General features: G+C 48.8%; 2 protein-coding genes across 3 annotated transcripts in view; both read left to right on the top strand.

The window, feature by feature from the left end:
- Positions 1–3626, top strand: part of MDP1 (magnesium dependent phosphatase 1) — a 7649-nt gene extending 4023 nt beyond the window's left edge. Inside the window, exons 3-6 of the mRNA XM_083707227.1 lie at positions 915–1025; positions 2169–2276; positions 3134–3219; positions 3444–3626. Of these exons, the coding sequence (XP_083563353.1) occupies positions 915–1025; positions 2169–2276; positions 3134–3219; positions 3444–3523 (385 nt within the window). The 3' untranslated portion in view covers positions 3524–3626. The remainder of the gene's footprint in view (positions 1–914; positions 1026–2168; positions 2277–3133; positions 3220–3443) is intronic.
- A 4949-nt stretch (positions 3627–8575) lies between these two features.
- On the top strand, positions 8576–16915 carry CHMP4A (charged multivesicular body protein 4A). 2 transcript variants are annotated; one of them, XR_014557120.1, is made up of 6 exons: positions 8576–8718; positions 9277–9426; positions 10056–10961; positions 11629–11834; positions 14441–14564; positions 15766–16915. XR_014557120.1 is itself a non-coding variant. In XM_083707165.1 (6 exons), the coding sequence occupies exons 1-6, from the start codon at positions 8688–8690 to the stop codon at positions 15831–15833; spliced, it is 666 nt and encodes a 221-aa protein (XP_083563291.1). In that variant the 5' UTR covers positions 8576–8687; the 3' UTR covers positions 15834–16915. The 2 variants fall into 2 exon arrangements, 1 of the variants encoding a protein (XP_083563291.1); XM_083707165.1 differs by having other exon boundaries at positions 10056–10233; positions 11720–11834.
- The last annotated feature ends 1124 nt before the right edge of the window (positions 16916–18039 follow it).

Here is an 18039-nt window from a genome sequence, read left to right on the forward strand (position 1 = left end):
TATCTCCCTGGTCCTGAATGGGGTACCTGTGCCCCTGAAGGACCAGGTGCGCAGTCTGGGAGTCATTCTGGACTCACAGCTGTTCATGGAGGCGCGGGTCAATTCTGTGTCCAGGGCAGCTGTTTATCAGCTCCATCTGGTACACAGGATGAGACCCTCCCTGCCTGCAAACTGTCTCGCCAGAGTGGTGCATGCTCTGTTTATCTCCCGCTTGGACTACTGCAATGCACTCTATGTGGGGCTACCTTTGAAGGTGACCCGGGAACTGCAACTAATCCAGAACGCGGCAGCCAGACTGGTGACTGGGAGTGGCCACCAAGACCACATAACACCGGTCTTGAAAGACCTACATTGGCTCCCAGTACGTTTCCGAGCACAATTCAAAGTGTTGGTGCTGACCTTGAAAGCCCTAAACGGCCCAGTATACATGAAGAACACCTCCACCCCCATCGTCAAACACGGACACTGAGGTCCAGCTCCGAGGGCCTTCTGGCAGTTCCCTCACTGCGAGAAGCAAAGTTACAGGGAACCAGGCAGCAGGCAGAGGGCCTTCTTGGTAGTGGCACCCGCCCTGTGGAACGCCCTCCCATCAGATGTCAAAGAGATAAACAACTACCTGACTTGAGCACAAATTGTCATTAATGCACAATACAAAGGGCCTTTCAGGGAGCTGTTTATTCCCCCCACTTGGGGAGAGACACTGATGTTTGTTTTATGCTTAAAGGGCTCTGTGCCCCTAAAAACCGTGCAGCAGGCAGGAACCCAACAGGTGAAGCTCTCCTTTGTGTCCTGGGGAAAACTGTATCTGCTGGATTTCTGCCTGCCATGTTAAAAACACATATACCACCCCAACACTTTTTTTGTTGTTTTAAAGGCAACAAACCTCATGACTTTTTTGTCAATGTTCCCCTCAGCGATGGCTCAATACGAGACCGCAACATGCGACCCATAAATCTGTACCCTGAGGTGCCGGCTGTGCTGGAGCAGCTGCAAGCGGAGGGGATCCCTATGGCGGCTGCCTCACGGTGAGTCCAGATCCTGCACCCATCCCTGCAGGCCCCAAACTGCCTCCATTTATTCTGGGTTACTTGGTTTGACAGCCTTTTTTAGGGAGGTTTTTAATATTTAATGCTGTACTGTTTTTAACATTTGATTGGGAGCTGCCCAGAGTGGCTGGGGAAACTCAGCCAGATGGGCAGGGTATAAATAAATTATTATTATTATTATTATTATTATTATTATTATTATTATTAGACTCCATGTCAACAGGGACATCCACACCATGTTTGCTGCTTGCCGTGTTAAAGTTCCATGTTAAAGTTCCGTTGTGTGACTAGTCCCTAGGAAGTCCTTTTAAATGTGTTTGTGGGACGGTTTACTGGCTTGCTTTTCTTTCGTGTCCTTGATTTCACTACGCATTTTGTGTTCTCCTTTTGTGCTTTTGTGTTGTGAACCGCCCTGCGATCTTCAGATTGCGGTGCTATTTTCCTAGAAGAAAGAGGAACTCGCCGTGAACGCCTCTCTTCCAACGGCAGTGGCACTGACCTGAGAGGTGCCGGAACTTGAGTTCCGGCTGAGAAAAATCCCTGAGCTTACAAATTTAACCTTGTTTGACGATGGGAGACAATGGAAGAATGCACCTTTGGGGGTGAGGTCAAGATGTTGCTGCAAAGACTATACGGAAGAGACATGTTTTGTTGCAGCTGGGGCAGAGTAAGGCGTCCGGTTGCATCATGGTACAGTGGTACCTTGGGTTAAGTACTTAATTCATTCCGGAGGTCCGTTCTTAACCTGAAACTGTTCTTAACCTGAAGCACCACTTTAGCTAATGGGGCCTCCTGCTGCTGCTGCGCCGCTGGAGCACGATTTCTGTTCTGATCCTGAAGCAAAGTTTTTAACCCGAGGTATTATTTCTGGGTTAGCGGAGTCTGTAACTTGAAGCGTATGTAACCTGAAGTGTATGTAACCCGAGGTACCACTGTATTTCTTCTCTCCATTCTCGTCCTCCCAGCGGTCATTTCTCCTCAGGTCCCTGCTACGGATGTGCACAACTTGACTGCCCATCTCCAGGCACTGCAGTTGTCTGCAAGGGGGGATATTATTTAATAAACAAGACTAATAAGCGATCTCAAATATGAATCTCTCCACCCCTCCCTCTCTCTTCCTAGGACAGGTGAGATCCGGGGGGCCAATCAGCTGTTGGATCTCTTCGGCCTGAACCGCTTCATCCGCTACGCCGAGATCTACCCGGGCAGCAAAGTCACTCACTTTCAGAAGTAAGGGGAGACCTACTTCCTGTTGGATGGGGGCCATAGAGGGGGCGGCGGCTGTGAAAACAGGAGCCTGGACCAGCTGGGCCATTGACTCTTTGTACGCCCCCACAGTTCCGTCCATTTATTGGGCCTAATCCTGCCCACCGGTTGGTTTATTTGAATTTTATTATTATTACAGTCCAGTTCTGGCTCACTTACAATATCAGGAAAATCATAAAACACAACAGGAATGCATTGAATTGCAATCGGGTATAACAGAGACAATTCAGATATAGTGGCAGTTAAAAATATATATTACATCTTGAGCACTAAAATACAGTGGTGCCTCGGGTTAAGTACTTAATTCGTTCCGGACGTCTGTTCTTAACCTGAAACTGTTTTTAACCTGAAGCATTACTTTAGCTAACGGGGCCTCCTGCTGCCACCGGAGCATGATTTCTGTTCTCATCCTGAAGCAAAGTTCTTAACCCAAGACAGTATTTCTGGGTTAGCGGAGTCTGTAACCTGAAGTGTAGGTAACCTGAAGCGTATGTAACCTGAGGTACTGCTGTATAACCTAAAATTGTCATTTAAAACCTTAATCATGTTGGTAGTACGGTTTAATCCAGCCCCTGTGGCAGTTTATTTCCTGGGGTAAAATCCTAAAAAAAAAAAGCTCACCAACTTCAATCCTAAAAAAATGTTTAACGACTTTGGTTGGCCCTTTGGTCTGCCCTCAGGGCCCTTCACTTCATCAAATCTGGCCCTCTGTGGAAAAAGTTTGGACACCACTGACGGAGGGCACCCCATTGGCAAAGCTGGTCTATGGGAGGGACGGGACGGCGAGTTCTCATTCTGCCCCCCCGCCTGTTCCTCCTCAGGTTGTCTCAACAAACCGGGGTTCCCTTTTCGCAGATGCTCTTCTTCGACGACGAAAGCCGCAACATTTACGACGTCAGCAAATTAGGTAACGGGGAGAAATGTGTCCGCTGCGTGTGACCCCCTCGCCCCTAGGCGGTGGAGGCTGCTGTCTGTGGGGCAAAGCGGGCATCCACCTTGCTTTTGGGAGCTGCTGTAGGTCAGGGGAGACCCCAAGCGGACCCCAAGGCTGATTCTGAATGAGTCAGCTTCCTACGAAGGGGGGGCGGGGAGATGTGCAATCTATTTCCCCCCTATTTCGCTTCCACGTAGGAGTCACGTGTATCCTCGTCCCCAACGGCATGAACCTGTCCGTCCTGAAACAGGGCCTAGAAGCCTTCGCTCGCTCCTAAGTGCTGCCTGCGGCTGACGCAAACCGGACCTCTCTCATCATGTGTGGAGTGTGTTGGCAGGGACGGGATTTTGACGCCGTGCAATAAATCCTCTACCTGTTTCCCTGCCGTCCATCTTTCTACACGCGTGTGAACAGCCTGGACTTACCTGATAGGCACCTTGCTGTAGCATTCCCAAAGCAAAGGAAGGATTGGACTCTGATTAATAAAATACAGTGGTACCTTGGGTTAAGTACTTAATTCGTTCCAGAGGTCCATACTTAACCTGAAACTGTTCTTAACCTGAAGCACCACTTTAGCTAATGGGGCCTCCAGCTGCCGGAGCACGATTTCTGTTCTCATCCTGAAGCAAAGTTCTTAACCTGAAGCACTATTTCTGGGTTAGCGGAGTCTGTAACCTGAAGCGTATGTAACCTGAGGTACCACTGTACACACGATGCTTGGCCAGCAGGACTCTGGGGAGAGGTGCCAACAATAATAAAAATCCTTCTCCACTCCTCGGCCCAGGTCGTTTTATTCACAAAAGGACTTTTAACACAGTGTTCGTAAGAACCAATCAGGTTTCCTCTAAATGTTTCAAAAAAAACCCACGTGGGACAAAGTCAGACAGGAAGAAATCCTGTTAACTACAAAGTCTACTTTGAGCATGCATACATATCTGAGAGTAAACAAAACAGGACTAGAGGAATGCATTCAGCAAAACCCAGAGGTCATAAACAGGCAGGAAAGGAAGGAAGAATGGCAAGGAAAGAGTATTTACCATCTCCTTGTGAACTCTCTTCCTGGCCCTTAAGGTAAAGGGACCCCTGACCATTAGGTCCAGTCATGACCGACTCTGGGGTTGTGGCGCTCATCTCGCTTTATTGGCCGAGGGAGCCGGCGTTTGTCCGCAGACATGTGGCCAGCATGACTAAGCCGCTTCTGGCGAACCAGAGCAGTGCAGGGAAACGCCGTTTACCTTCCCGCCGGAGCGGTACCTATTTATCTACTTGCACTTCAAGGTGCTTTCGAACTGCTAGGTTGGCAGGAGCAGGGACCGAGCAACGGGAGCTCATCCCGTCACGAGGATTCGAACCGCCAACCTTCTGATCGGCAAGTCCTAGGCTCTGTGGTTTAACCCCCAGCGCCACCCAAACTACATCAAAGAAGCTACCTACTATCTTTATGACCCAGGATGCCTGATGAACCAACTGGCAACTGGTCTGTGTTTAGAATGCTTATACGTGCCTTTCAGGTAGAAAGGAAATGGCAGAGGCGGAGAGGCTTGTGGGATTTGATCAGAACCTATTGTCAATAGATCAAACCCAGTCAATGCAATGCTTTCATCGCGGACACAATGGCCTGCTTCATTTTTCATAATTCCTCATAGCAATCCCACCTGACCCCCGACACTCTGGATATCTGCACCCCTAAACCTTGCCACACTCCTGTTCCCCAACAACTGATCCACGTCCCCTCCAAATTCCGAGCCGGTTTTATTCATTTGTCTGCTTTGTAAAAATTCATGCACTCCTTGACTGTAGAAAGGCAACAACAACAATGTCGGAAGTGGTTTATAAACAGAATAAAACAATGAAATCAAAGGAAAAAGAATCGGTTGAGAAATACCTAAAGGATTTTTAAAAAGCCACATCAACAAGATAAAAACCGGATTAAAATGCTATGCTTCTGGATAGCCTTGCCTAAACAAATATTTTTAACAGGCACCAAATAACGTAATCATAATATAATAATTTATTATTCATACCCCACCCATCTGGCTGGGTTTCCCCAGCCATTCTGAGCGGCTTCCAATAGAATATTGAATGAATGAATTTTATTATTTCGGTCCCAGACCAGTTCCAGCCCACATACAATATCAAGGAAGTCATAAAACACGATAGGGATACATTTGAATTTGCAATTAGGTATAACAGGGACAATACAGATATAGCAGTTAAAAATATATATAAATTAAAACTTAGTCACTAACATATAACCTAAAATTATCATTTAAAACCTTAATCATTATCATAGCACAGCTTGTTCCCTAAGTTTTATGGCAATTGCACAGAATTTGGCTACCCTTAACGTGATCTAAGGATCCTTGTCCAATAGAATATTTAAAACACGATAAAACCTCAAACATTAAAAACTTTCCTAAACAGAGCTGCCTTCAGATGTCTTCTAGTTGTTTATTTCCTTGACACCTGGTGGGAGGGTGTTCCACAGGGTGGGCGCCACTACCGAGAAGGCCCTCTGCCTGGTTCCCTGTAACCTCACTTCTCGCAAGGAGGGAACTGCCAGAAGGCCCTCAGAGCTGGACCTCAGTATCTCGACTGAACGATGAGGGTGGAGACGCTCCTTCAAGTATCCTGGGGCAAAGTCATTTAGGGCTTCCAAGGTCAAGACCAACACTCTTTAATTGTGCTTGGAAATGTTCTGAGAGCCAATGCAAGTCTTTTACGACTGCTGTTATATGGTCCCAGCAGCCGCTCCCAGTGACCAGTCTAGCTGCCGCGTTCTGGATTAGTTGCAGTTTCCGGGTCACCTAAAAAGGTAGCCCCACGTAGAGCGCATTGCAGTAGTCCAAGCGGGAGATAGCCAGAGCATGCACCACTCTGGCGAGACAGTCTGCGGGCAGGTAGGGTCTCATCCTGTGTATCAGATGGAGCTGGTAGACAGCTGCCCTGGACACAGAATTAACCTGCACCTGCATGGACAGCTGTGAGTCCAAAAAGGACTCCCAGGCTATATTCCTGTGGCAGCCTTTTCCAACTTTGCACCTTTCAGTTGTTTTGGAATACAACGCTTCTTCACTGGAGGTTTTTAAGCAGAGGTTGGGTGGCCATCGGCCATGGATGCTTCAGTTGAGATCCCTGCATTGCAGGGGGTTGGACTAGATGACCCTGGGGTCCCTTCTAACTCGACAATTCTACCACTCTGTGAACTCTGGGCTGATGGGAGCTGCAGCCCCAAACTTCCAGAGGGCTCCAGGTGGGCCAAAACTGTCTGGTGGGTTGCTGATTTCTCATTGGCTGAGGTGGGCAGGAGCAAGTGAAAGCTCGCATCCTCTCTGTCTCTCTCACTGTGGGATCAGACATTTATTTATCGTGTAAAATTGATATAACGTTTGTTAAGAACCAAGCACAGAGAACAAAGGAATACAAAGAAGAGTTGGCACAATTGTCCTTCTTGCAATATCTTTACTGTGCTCTTTCAAACAGGCAATGCAATGCATCTCCTAAAAGTCATGAGTAGTGTGGGTTTGTTTTTCCTTTGTTTTTTTTAAAATGCAATATCCAGGATCAGGTCAGTCAGGCCCAATGCTTCCCCCCCCCCATTTTTTATTATTAAAAGCAATGGCCAAGCCGTACAGTCTTTCACCCCCAATATGCTCACAGTGCTGAGCTGCAGTTACTGCTGGGGAAGGTGTACTTTGCACATGGCCAGAGACATGCTTGTCTTTGTTGTAAACAAACATTTGCCCTTCTTCCCTTATGGGGTGTCCAAGAGCCCATATAGAGTCCTTACGTAGGTTCCCTATTGGTAGAAGAAGATAACAGAGGCCAACCAGAGAATATTGAGAAGCAAAGCAGCTAGTAAGCCTGATCTTTATTGATCTATTGCGACAGGGTGCTCCCCTCACATGCAGGAAAGGAGGAGGAACCCAGAACAAAGGTGTGCCTGTCCTTATATAGACATTTTAAATTCCCTGCCCTGGAGCTCAAGAGCACCCCTCAGATACATCATAGAAAAGGCGGTCTACAGCAGAAATCTGAGTGCGTTGTTTATCTCGTCTTACAGGTCACCTGTTAATGCTCACTTGATTGGATACCCTGGGGAGCCTGATCACAGGCTCACCCTATTCGAACACAGACATACCCTTAAGACAGGATTTGTGAAGGAAAAGACAATGGGGAGGCTTTTCCATTTTCCTTTCTAAGACTTTAAAATTCTTATCACATCTTCAATTCATGTTTTATTTAAACAACAATAATACATTAAGGATAAGGTGTGAATGCCCAGAGCCAAGTGGGAAGAGACATGTCAGCCAGATTACAAAGAAGTGTTTTTAACATCTAGGGGATTCTAGATCTTTTTGGATGTCAGCCTCAGCCAATAAAACTGGGATGATGGGAGATAGGAGTCTTAAAACAGAGGAGAATCCATGGATCTCCATATCCGGTATAGTAAACATGGAAAATCAGTGTTAAAAGGAGGGGAGCTCCTCCCCTAATTCTCTCCTCCACAGTGGAAAGCTATACCTGTTGGATTGTTAAATCTCCCGCAGCTTTTTCGAGATCGGGGCGCTATTATGGGATGGGTGGGGCAGCTCGGGGTGGAGACCTTCAAACTGCAGGCAAAATGATTAATGTGGACTCAGTCCCATAAAACCAGGTAGATCATATGGCCCCTGTACGAAATGGATCTTCATAATTTAATTTCGAGACTACAAAATCCTGTTTCAGGATTGGAAAGACGTTCTTTGGGGCGGCGCGGCTCCTTTAAGAGAGGGAGGGGGAAGAGAGGGAGAGAAATCACGTCATATGATTTCCCTGCCCACGTTTTTGTCCCGTGCCCAGATTTGGTCCAAAGAGATATCATTAATTGGACGCTCCCCGCAACCTCAACTTCCGGTTTCCATTGTAAACCGCCTCCCATGTGCGGGGCAAATGTGGTGGAGCGACGTCGGAATCTATGGCTAAAAACAAATCCCAATTGCCAAAATCCAAACAGGGCGAGAGGTTCTCATTTCGTTGCTGCTCTTTGAAGCAGCCATGGTGTTTGTTTGTTTTTAATAAAAATAACAAATAATAGAAAATCACTGGGTTGGTCCCAGTCTTCTAGAGTAAGTTATTTGCACTGGACTCCAAATTAAATCAGTAGGACTTGGGTCACGATTAATTAGCCTCATTGGGAATTAACTGAAATTAATAAATGAGTCTCGGTGGAACCCATTTTTTTAAAAAATGCAATTCCACTCCCATTTCCCCGCACATGAGTGTAGCCAGTTCAAGTTGGGAACCTGATGTCTCTATAGAGAACTAGGAAGACTGGCACCCCTTTGCTCTGGTCCTTCCCTATTGTCATGTGATTGGTGGGGGGGGGGATGGAGGCGGTGTAAGGCTGGGAGGTGGATGAAGCCGGAAGAGGAAGTCCAGTGAATTACCAACCAGGCGAGATGAGTGGCTTGGGAAAGCTCTTCGGGAAGGGTGAGCCCCTACATTTACATTCCCCCACCCTGAAGGAGGGTGGTATCGCCCAATCGCCATAGGAGATCACGGACAGCTGGGAGAAACCATTTGTGTCTTGGGGGGGAGGAGGAAGGAGAGGGAAAGAATCTGGCTTGATGGTGGGAGAAAAACAAAGGAGGGAAACGTATTAAAGGAAGGGGAATGGTTCATTCCAAGCTTTTTCGGGGGGGGGGGAGTGGACTGTACCATATTTCCAAAAAGCTCTATTTTGGGGGGTTAACTTAGCTTCTTCCCCAGTGCTCAGTTTCTGGGTGTAGGGCGGCAGCTTCCCCCCACCATTTTGAAGCAGGGCAAGAGAGTCATGGAGGAGAAGGATGGCTGCTGGGAAAATTCACCTGGGGTACCTCTTGGTGGGCTGACCAGTCTCCCTTTAGCTTCATCCTTTTCAAACAATGGTTCTAGTCCCTGTTGTTGTTGGCTCTCAAATAGGTTGGATTGATGCTGGAGGATTAATGGGCGTTCCTGTTTTCTCCCTTCTCTCCCTTCCCCACCCTCTCTGGCCGGGGCCTTTTCCAGGTAAGAAGGCCAAAGCCCCTACCCCGCAGGAAGCCATCCAGAAGCTGCGGGAGACGGAGGAGGTGCTTGTCAAGAAACAAGAATTCCTGGAGCAAAAGATCCAGCAGGAGCTTCAGTCGGCCAAGAAACATGGGACGAAAAACAAAAGAGGTGAATGGAGCAGTGGAGGGAGAGATGGGGAATGTGGGGTCCAGGAAGGGGGCCGGTTAAAATGGAAATTTCCTTCATCCCTAAAGCAGCAGCTTTGAGGGGGCTTTGCTTTCATAAGGACTAGAAACTTAGCCGTGTTAAAAGAAAAGGAAAGGAAATACACCGCTCGCCGGTTAGCAAAAATATGTTATATAGAAAGTAGAATGTTACCAGAAAGTAAATGTTACATATAAATAAAATAAAGTCGTGTATTTTCTTTTTACTTTTGTGATGTGATATTTAAATTCAATTATACACACACAAAATAAAAAAAGAAACTTAGCAGTGTCAAAACGGAAGCTGGGGGATTTTAGGGAGCTGTGTGCCTGCTTCCAGCACAACCTACATTTCTGAGCAATGGAACCCTGTAGCCTTAGGGGAGGAAATAGAGCGTTTGTGAAGTTTAAGGGGTGGGCTGTGGCAAAGAGCAAATAGAACTGATGCCGAAGAAGAAGAAGAAGAAGAAGAAGAAGAAGAAGAAGAAGAAGAAGTCACCCATCTGTCTGGCTTGCCCCAGCATCTGGGCAGCTGTCAACTGAATATTAAAAACAGAATAATGCACTGGCTGTTTCCCTCCCTTCTCGATCCAGCTGCCCTGCAAGCCCTCAAGCGGAAGAAACGCTATGAGCAGCAGCTGGGGCAGATCGACGGGACCCTCTCCACCATCGAGTTCCAGCGCGAGGCTCTCGAGAACGCCACCACCAACACCGAAGTGCTCAAGACCATGTCGGACGCAGCCCGAGCCATGAAGGAAGCCCATCAGCACATGTGGGTCCCGAGGCTGTGGGGCCTTTGGGGCAGGATCCTGCCCTGCCTGGAGGGAGGGTGGTGGGGTGTGCTGTGGAGCCTGGAAAGGGCAAAAGAGAAGGCAGAGGGAGCAGCAAGCCCCAAGTTCAAAGGAGGAGACCATTTCTGGCCATGTGCATGCCCTCTATTTAAAGCACAATGCTGGCAGTTGTGGCTTCCTGCAAAGAATCCTGGGAGCTGTAGTCCGATAAGGGTGCTGAGAGACCCCATTATTCCCTTCACAAGAGCTATGGTTATTGGGGCGGTTTAACAGCCACTCTCTTCCCGGGGGATTCTGGGAATGGCTGCTCTGTGAGGGGGAATAGGGCTCTCCTAGCGACACTGGGTGCCCTTAACGAGCTACAACTCCCAGAATCCTCTGCCCAGGCCACGCCCCTTGTTGGGCCATCTCTGAGCCCCCCTCCAGTAAGCTTACCTGGCTGGTCTGTGTCTTTGAACTGGGGTCAAATCAGGATGGAGAGGCTTGTGTGTGTCCAGAGCTGTGGCCCCCAGAAAGGTGCCCTGGTGGGATTGCGGCCCTTGGCCAAAGAAAGGTTCCCCATTCAAAATCTGGCTCCATCCTTCTTAAGTGCTGCCATGGTAGCCCTGCCTTGTGGATTTTGTCTCGTGGCGGCTGCTTGCATTTTCGGACCTGTATCTCGGATATGCTCCCTCTTCCAGCTCCTTTGGCCTCCCCTGCTTCCCTCAAGGCGGGGCTTTCCTTTTCTTCAAATAATATTTATTATTTTCAGTAAATAAACATAGTAAAGGAAAAAAGATTAACAGTAATAAAGACAAACAAAAAAGAAAAGAAAAAGAGAAAAAAGAAAAAAGATACATACAGCATATTAAAGGTCAAGGTAAAGGTACCCCTGACCATTAGGTCCAGTCGTGGCCGACTCTGTGGTTGCGGCGCTCATCTCGCTTTATTGGCCGAGGGAGCCGGCGTACAGCTTCCGGGTCATGTGGCCAGCATGACTAAGCCGCTTCTGGCAAACCAGAGCAGCGCACGGAAACGCCGTTTACCTTCCCGCCGGAGCGGTACCTATTTATCTACTTGCACTTTGAGGTGCTTTTGTACTGCTAGGTTGGCAGGAGCAGGGACCGAGCAACAGGAGCTCACCCCGTTGTGGGGATTCGAACCGCCAACCTTCTGATCGGCAAGTCCTAGGCTCTGTGGTTTAACCCACAGTGCCACCCACGTCCCTATACAGCATATTACCACTTAATTAATTAAAATTAAGTACCACCCATCTTCATAAACATAGTATTTGACTTCCTCGAATCTCTTCCATCCGAATTTCTTAGTAATTATATGTAGCAGTTTCTAATATCAGTTTCAAAAGACCATATCACTCAAGGTGGAGCTTGTTTTAGTTGCGCTTTGGTGCAATGGCAAAAGCTGCCCCCCACCCCAGCTGCCCTTTCCGCTGTGTCTCACCCTCTTCCCCCCACCCCGTCTCTCCAGGGACATCGACAAAGTGGACGACCTGATGGCTGAGATCACAGAGCAGCAGGACATCGCGCAGCAGATCTCGGACGCCATCTCGAAGCCCGTCGGCTTTGGGGACGATGTAGATGAGGTAACGTCAAAAGCGGGGGACCCTTACTAAAGACCTTCCAAGGCAACAATGCCCACTTACACCACAAAGAAGTCATAACCCACCTACAGTGGTGCCTCGCAAGACGCGATTCTCTTCGTCTAGCGGTTTTTTCGTCTTGCGAAGCAAGCCCATTGACAGCTTAGCGGATTAGCGCTATTAGCGGTTTAGCGGCTTTTATCGGATCAGCTGATAAGCAGCTTAGCGGCTTAGGAAAAGGGGGAAAAAGGGGGGGGAACCCACAGGAACTCGCAAGACATTTCGTCTTGCGAAGCAAGCCCATAGGGAAATTCGTTTTGCGAAGCGCCTCCAAAACGGAAAACCCTTTCGTCTAGCGGGTTTTCCGTCTTGCGAGGTGTTCGTCTTGCGGGGCACCACTGTACTTTCAGCAGCCAGAAACACCATAACCAGACACTGGAGAGACCTGTCTGGCAGTAAGCGTGGACCAAGGGTACCAAATAGTATGGGAAACAGCCCTGCTAGAAAAATTAACCAATAAACTGAAACTGACATGGGGACAAACAGAAGAAGATGCCTTTACCCCGGTATGGCTCCCCTTTATCACATACACAGCCCAACAAGACGACAAAAATCCACCAACAGCATGCAAATCAATATGGCTAACCTGATCCAAAACACCCACCCACCCCACTCACACATGAAAACAAAGATCACCACAGCCAACCACAAATGAATAACCAAACCCTAGGCCAACCCCAGCATCTCTCACCACCAAAGGAACACAAGTGAACAGCAGAGAACCAGCACAAGCAACGCTGACACAAAACCCCACATAAAGTACAGTGGTACCTCGGGTTACATACGCTTCAGGTTACAGACTCTGCTAACCCAGAAATAGTGCTTCAGGTTAATAACTTTGCTTCAGGATAAGAACAGAAATCGTGCAGCGGCAGCAGGAGGCCCCATTAGCTAAAGTGGTGCTTCAGGTTTAAGAACAGTTCCAGGTTAAGTACGGACCTCCGGAACGAATTAAGTACTTAACCTGAAGTACCACTGTATTCAGTTTCATAAAGAATACTATTTCTTGGCTTAAGCTTAGGAGCCTGATTTGCTTAGCAATCAGTGGCCTTACTTGGACTGCCAGCAGCAGCAGGAGGCCCCATTAGCTAAAGTGGTGCTTCAGGTTAAGAACAGTTTCAGGTTAAGTACGGACCTCCGGAACGAATTAAGTACTTAACCAGAGGTACCACTGTCGAAACATCGCCACCCGTCCCCACCCCCACTCATCTTCCCCCCCTCCACCTCTTTCCCCCTTTTCTTCCCAATGTCTCAACAAATGAAACAGACTTGTAAAAATGTTACATGGAAATATGTATGTATATGTGTGTATGTATATATATATATATATATATAGGTTTTGGTGTCCTCGGGTGTCTTCCCGTGTAAAAGTTGGGGTGTCTAGGCGACGTTTCGACGAGGTCTCACTCGTCATCTTCAGGCTGGTGCTTTCGGCTTCTTGTTACTGGAACAGAGCGGGATCTCAATGTTTGAGTTCCTATAAATACTGTAGAGGGGATGTGGTGTCTAGCCTCCAATGTTCTGGGCAGAGAGGAAGTTCCCAGGCTAGTGTGCCTTTTCTTCTTTTGTTCCTTAATTACTTGAGAGATACCTTGAGTGATTTCTTGAGTGATATCCTGAGTACCACTTAGGTGGGTCATTAGGTGTGGATTAGTTGCTAAAGTCTTTGTGTCTTGACCTCTTGAACTTTGTGAAGAGTTTTCCTGAGAAGATGGCTGTATTGCACTTAGTTGTGCTTTGGCTTGGCTTCGTGTATAGGGGCGAGCTGTGGTTTTGTGGCTTGTGTCAGCCAGATCTGTGTAGGGATTGCAGGGGGGTGCAGCATCCGGAGGTGCCACCATGGATTGGCTACTGGATGGTGTCAGTAATTCATCTGTGGAGAGGTCAAGACACAAAGACTTTAGCAACTAATCCACACCTAATGACCCACCTAAGTGGTACTCAGGATATCACTCAAGAAATCACTCAAGGTATCTCTCAAGTAATTAAGGAACAAAAGAAGAAAAGGCACACTAGCCTGGGAACTTCCTCTCTGCCCAGAACATTGGAGGCTAGACACCACACCCCCTCTACAGTATTTATAGGAACTCAAACATTGAGATCCCGCTCTGTTCCAGTTACAAGAAGCCGAAAGCACCAGCCTGAAGATGACGAGTGAGACCTCGTCGAAACGTCGCCTAGACACCCCAACTTTTACACGGGAAGACACCCGAGGACACCAAAACCTGCATTCCTGTACCCGTGAAAATCTACGAAAGCATATATATATATATACACACACACACACACACACACACACACACTCACGAGAGAGAGAGACATTGCACACACTTTTGTAAATCAAGAAAATCTTTAATAAAAATAATTTTAAAAGCGGGGGAACTCTCCCTCCTGATAAGTGGAGGAGGGAGTTCGGTTACAGTTCTCCAGATCCGCCTTTGGGGGGGGGCTGAGCCCCAGAGTAGTGGGGCAGTGGGCATTGGAGGGGGGAAGTGGCAATGGGTACCTGTTTGTGTTTCTACTCATCCCCCTGCCTTTGCTGCCCTCAGGATGAGCTGTTAGCTGAGCTGGAGGAGATGGAGCAGGAAGACTTGGACAAGGAGCTGCTGAATGTTGGGGAACCGACCCCGGAGCTGCCCAGCGTGCCAGCCTCTCGCCTGCCCAGCGTACCAGGTAAGGGGGCATGGGGAGGCAGCGAGGTGGGCACAAGCCCCTGGGTCTTGGGATGGCATCACCTGCTGTTTCAGCTCCCCTCAAAAGTTCTCGCTTGGCCAACCTGGGTCTCCCCAAGTGTGACTGGACTACAACTCCCATCATGCCTCTGGCTGCTGTGGGGCGGGAGCCCCAACAAATCTGGAGAAGTGGGTGGATGTAAAGTAGAAGCGTACAAAAATAGGCATCATTTTCCATCTGAATGGAGGTTCTGCTTCATTTCGGAAAAAAATAATTTTATTTTACGGCTTATGTTTTGAATTGGATAGGTATAGGGGCACCAAAAGCTTTTAAGTGCTTAGGATCTCAAAAGGGCTTAATCCAGCCTGGATATTGTGACTTTTTAAAAAGAGAAGGCCCTTTGTATGTGTGAGTGTGTTCTTCTTGTCGTAACCTTACACAAACCGCTTTGTGGCGTCTGCCTGAAAGCACTACAGTCGTACCTTGGTTCTCGAACACCTTGGTACACGTACGTTTTGGCTCCTGAACGCCGCAAACCTGTTTGTGAACGTTCTTTGGAAGCCAAACGTCCGACACAAATTCTGATTGAGTGCAGGAAGATCCTGCAACCAACCGGAAGCTGTGCCTGGGTTTTCGGACTCCCAGAACGGATTAAGTTTGACAGCCAAGGTACCACTGTATCTTCTTTGGCGATCGCTTGTAGCCAAGTAAGATGGTCTTCCATAAACACAGCTTTAACAGTGAGTCCGTAAGCGAGGCCAATTCTGGACCCACACGTCCTTCCACAGTGGGGACATAGGTTTCCGGGCGGGAGTTGATCACAGTGAGGGTTTGCCAAGCGTGCCTTCCTCTTAGCACGTTTCTCCCTTGCGTCCTGAGTTCGAGTGTCTTCAAAGCCCATATAAATCCAGTAAATAAACGGGCACCCCGAGGCAAGGCGTTAAGTAAAGGCGGGAGCGTTTGGAAGAGGGTTGACGTTTTGGGACGCCGTTGCTACGTTTTGATTTCATCCTTTCCCTCCCTCTGTTCAGGCAGCCCTGTTCAGGGAAGTTTTCAATGTGTGACATTTTAATGTATTTCTAATCTTTGTTGGAAGCCGCCCAGAGTGGCTGGGGAGACCCAGCCAGATGGGCGGGGTACAAATAATAAATTATTATTATTATTATTATTATTATTATTATTATTATTATTATTTTGACAGCCTCAAAAGTGCCCGTGGTGGATGATGACGACGAAGAAATGAAGCAGCTTGCCGCCTGGGTGTCGTGATGCATTGTGGGAAAACCGCCCTCCTTCCTTCCCTCCCTCCCCTTCCTCGGGGGGCTGGGAGACAGGAGAGGACGTTCCCCCCCCCTGCCTTCCTCCTTCAGTTCCAGATTCGGGGAGGGGTGGTGAACACCGATTCCCCCACCCCCTCTGCCCCGCCCCTGCCTGAAATAACCTTACGTGCCGAATGTAAAGAGTTTTATATAGACAGATTTATATATATGAAATATATATATATATATGAACAGATTGTATCGTGGGGAGGGGAAAGGGGGCTTGCCTTGGGAACGGGAGACCGGCCCCGCACCCCCTCGCGTTACCCCTCTGTAAAACTCGAGGACCAAACTTTGCAAGCGTTATCTTGGTGCTTGGCCCTTCAAACCCGAGACCCTCTCCGAGGTTGTAAACATGTGAGGGGACTTCGGTGGGGAGGGGAGGGCGAGTCCCCCCTCCCCCAGAAATGAGGCAGAGGGGTTTCCACGGAGTTAAGTTCTTCCCCCTGCACTCGCTGCGAGGGGGATTGGGGCCTGTGTCAAATTGTGGGGGTTCAGTGTTCCTTTGCTCCTGCGTGCTGGGCGGGGGGTTGGGGGGGGCGCTCCATGCCTCATGCCTTGGTCGTTTCCCCCCTCCCCCCAGCCTCTTAACTTTACCAATGCTACAGATTTTCTCCCCACCAGCATGTGAATTTAAAAAAATGATGATGATGAATGATGCCAACCCAGCAGGGTGGGTGGAACTGTGCCAAGAGATTGGGTGGGGGGGTCTGATACAAACAGGTACGTTCTCTCTCTTTCTCTGTTCCTATCGACAGCGTGTCTGTTTAAATGTGGCTTGGGGTGGCGTTTACATGTTATTTGCACTCGGATCTGTGCTAACCCGCTAACTTTTCGGAAACTTTTCTCTCTCTCTCTCGTCTTCGTCTCCGTCGTTAGTTTCTTCTTCTTCTTTTTGTATCTCCTCGTGGCCAAGAATTCGGAGGGGGAAGGGGAGGGATTTCCGCCCCAACCCGCACCCCCCTCTCACACGCACATGCTGCAGTGGCCTTTACGACGAGAACTCTGAAAATAAACGTGGCCGGAAATTTTTCTGCTGTTTCGTTGTTCGAAGGACGGGGTTGGGGAGGGAATCGGTGCTCTGCAAGTCCTCCCCTCCCCTCTTGGCTCTCTCTATGCCCTCCTGGATTGGACAGAGTGTCCCTCTGTTCCGCACGCTGCCCAATTAGATGTGCCCAACGAAGCCACTGCCCGCCCTTCTTGGGCCCTCTCCCGTGCAATTATAGGTAGACTGCCCCTGAGCTTGGAGGCTCTGCTCAGTTACTGCAGGTAAGAGCGACCGCCAGACCTCTGTTCCGATTCCTCACTGAAAGCTGTCAGCACACATCGCTACATCTTAATTTAAAGTATTTTGGGTGGAGTGAGAGCACTTAGATTTTCTCATACTCTGAACCTGGCCTTCACTTTCATTGGTGTTTGCTGGGCGTTTGCTACTCACTTTGCATTATTTATAAGTTTCCCACATACACTGCCCTGCCTGATTTTTAAGGTAAAGGGGCCCCTGACCATTAGGTCCAGTCATGGCCGACTCTGGGGTTGCGGCGCTCATCTCGCTTTATTGGCCGAGGGAGCCGGCGCACAGCTTCCGGGTCATGTGGCCAGCATGACTAAGCCGCTTCTAGCGAACCGGAGCAGCGCACGGAAACACCGTTTACCTTCCCGCCAGAGTGGTACCTATTTATCTACTTGCACTTTGACGTGCTTTCGAACTGGTAGGTTGGCAGGAGCAGGGACCGAGCAACGGGTGCTCACCCCGTCGCGGGGATTCAAACTGCCAACCTTCTGATCGGCAAGTCCTAGACAGTGGTTTAACCCACAGCGCCACCTGCTAAAATGGCACCTTTTCCAACGAGCCACATGGGGCTGAAATGGTCTGCTTTCTGAAACACAGGAAGGCACTGCGGACTGTACAGCACGGACCAACGACTTTGTGTTTTGGTCCTCCGCTTCCTAGATCCTGCTGAAACCCTGCATGCTGTTCGTTGCCGCGCTTGCTGTCACTAAGGTGACTTTTTTGCAAACTCCAAATTTCATCGCTGGGGAAGGAGCTGAACTCAGGAACACAACAGAGAGTCATTCGCACTGCACTTAGCGAGCGGGCGGAGGCTGAGGGAGGCGGGCAAGGGCACAGCCCAGCCTGGCACTCCTCTCTGTGG

This window comes from Podarcis gaigeae, assembly GCF_964106915.1.
Source record: "Podarcis gaigeae genome assembly, chromosome: 13".
In the NCBI taxonomy this organism is placed as follows: Eukaryota; Metazoa; Chordata; class Lepidosauria; order Squamata; family Lacertidae; genus Podarcis; species Podarcis gaigeae.

Excerpts from the sequence above, each read along its gene's own strand:
- CHMP4A (XM_083707165.1), top strand. The coding sequence starts at position 8,688 with ATGAGTGGCTTGGGAAAGCTCTTCGGGAAGG. Across the intron at positions 10,234-11,719 it reads AAGGAAGCCCATCAGCACAT|GGACATCGACAAAGTGGACG; the intron begins GTGGGTCCCGAG and ends CCGTCTCTCCAG. Across the intron at positions 11,835-14,440 it reads TTGGGGACGATGTAGATGAG|GATGAGCTGTTAGCTGAGCT; the intron begins GTAACGTCAAAA and ends TGCTGCCCTCAG.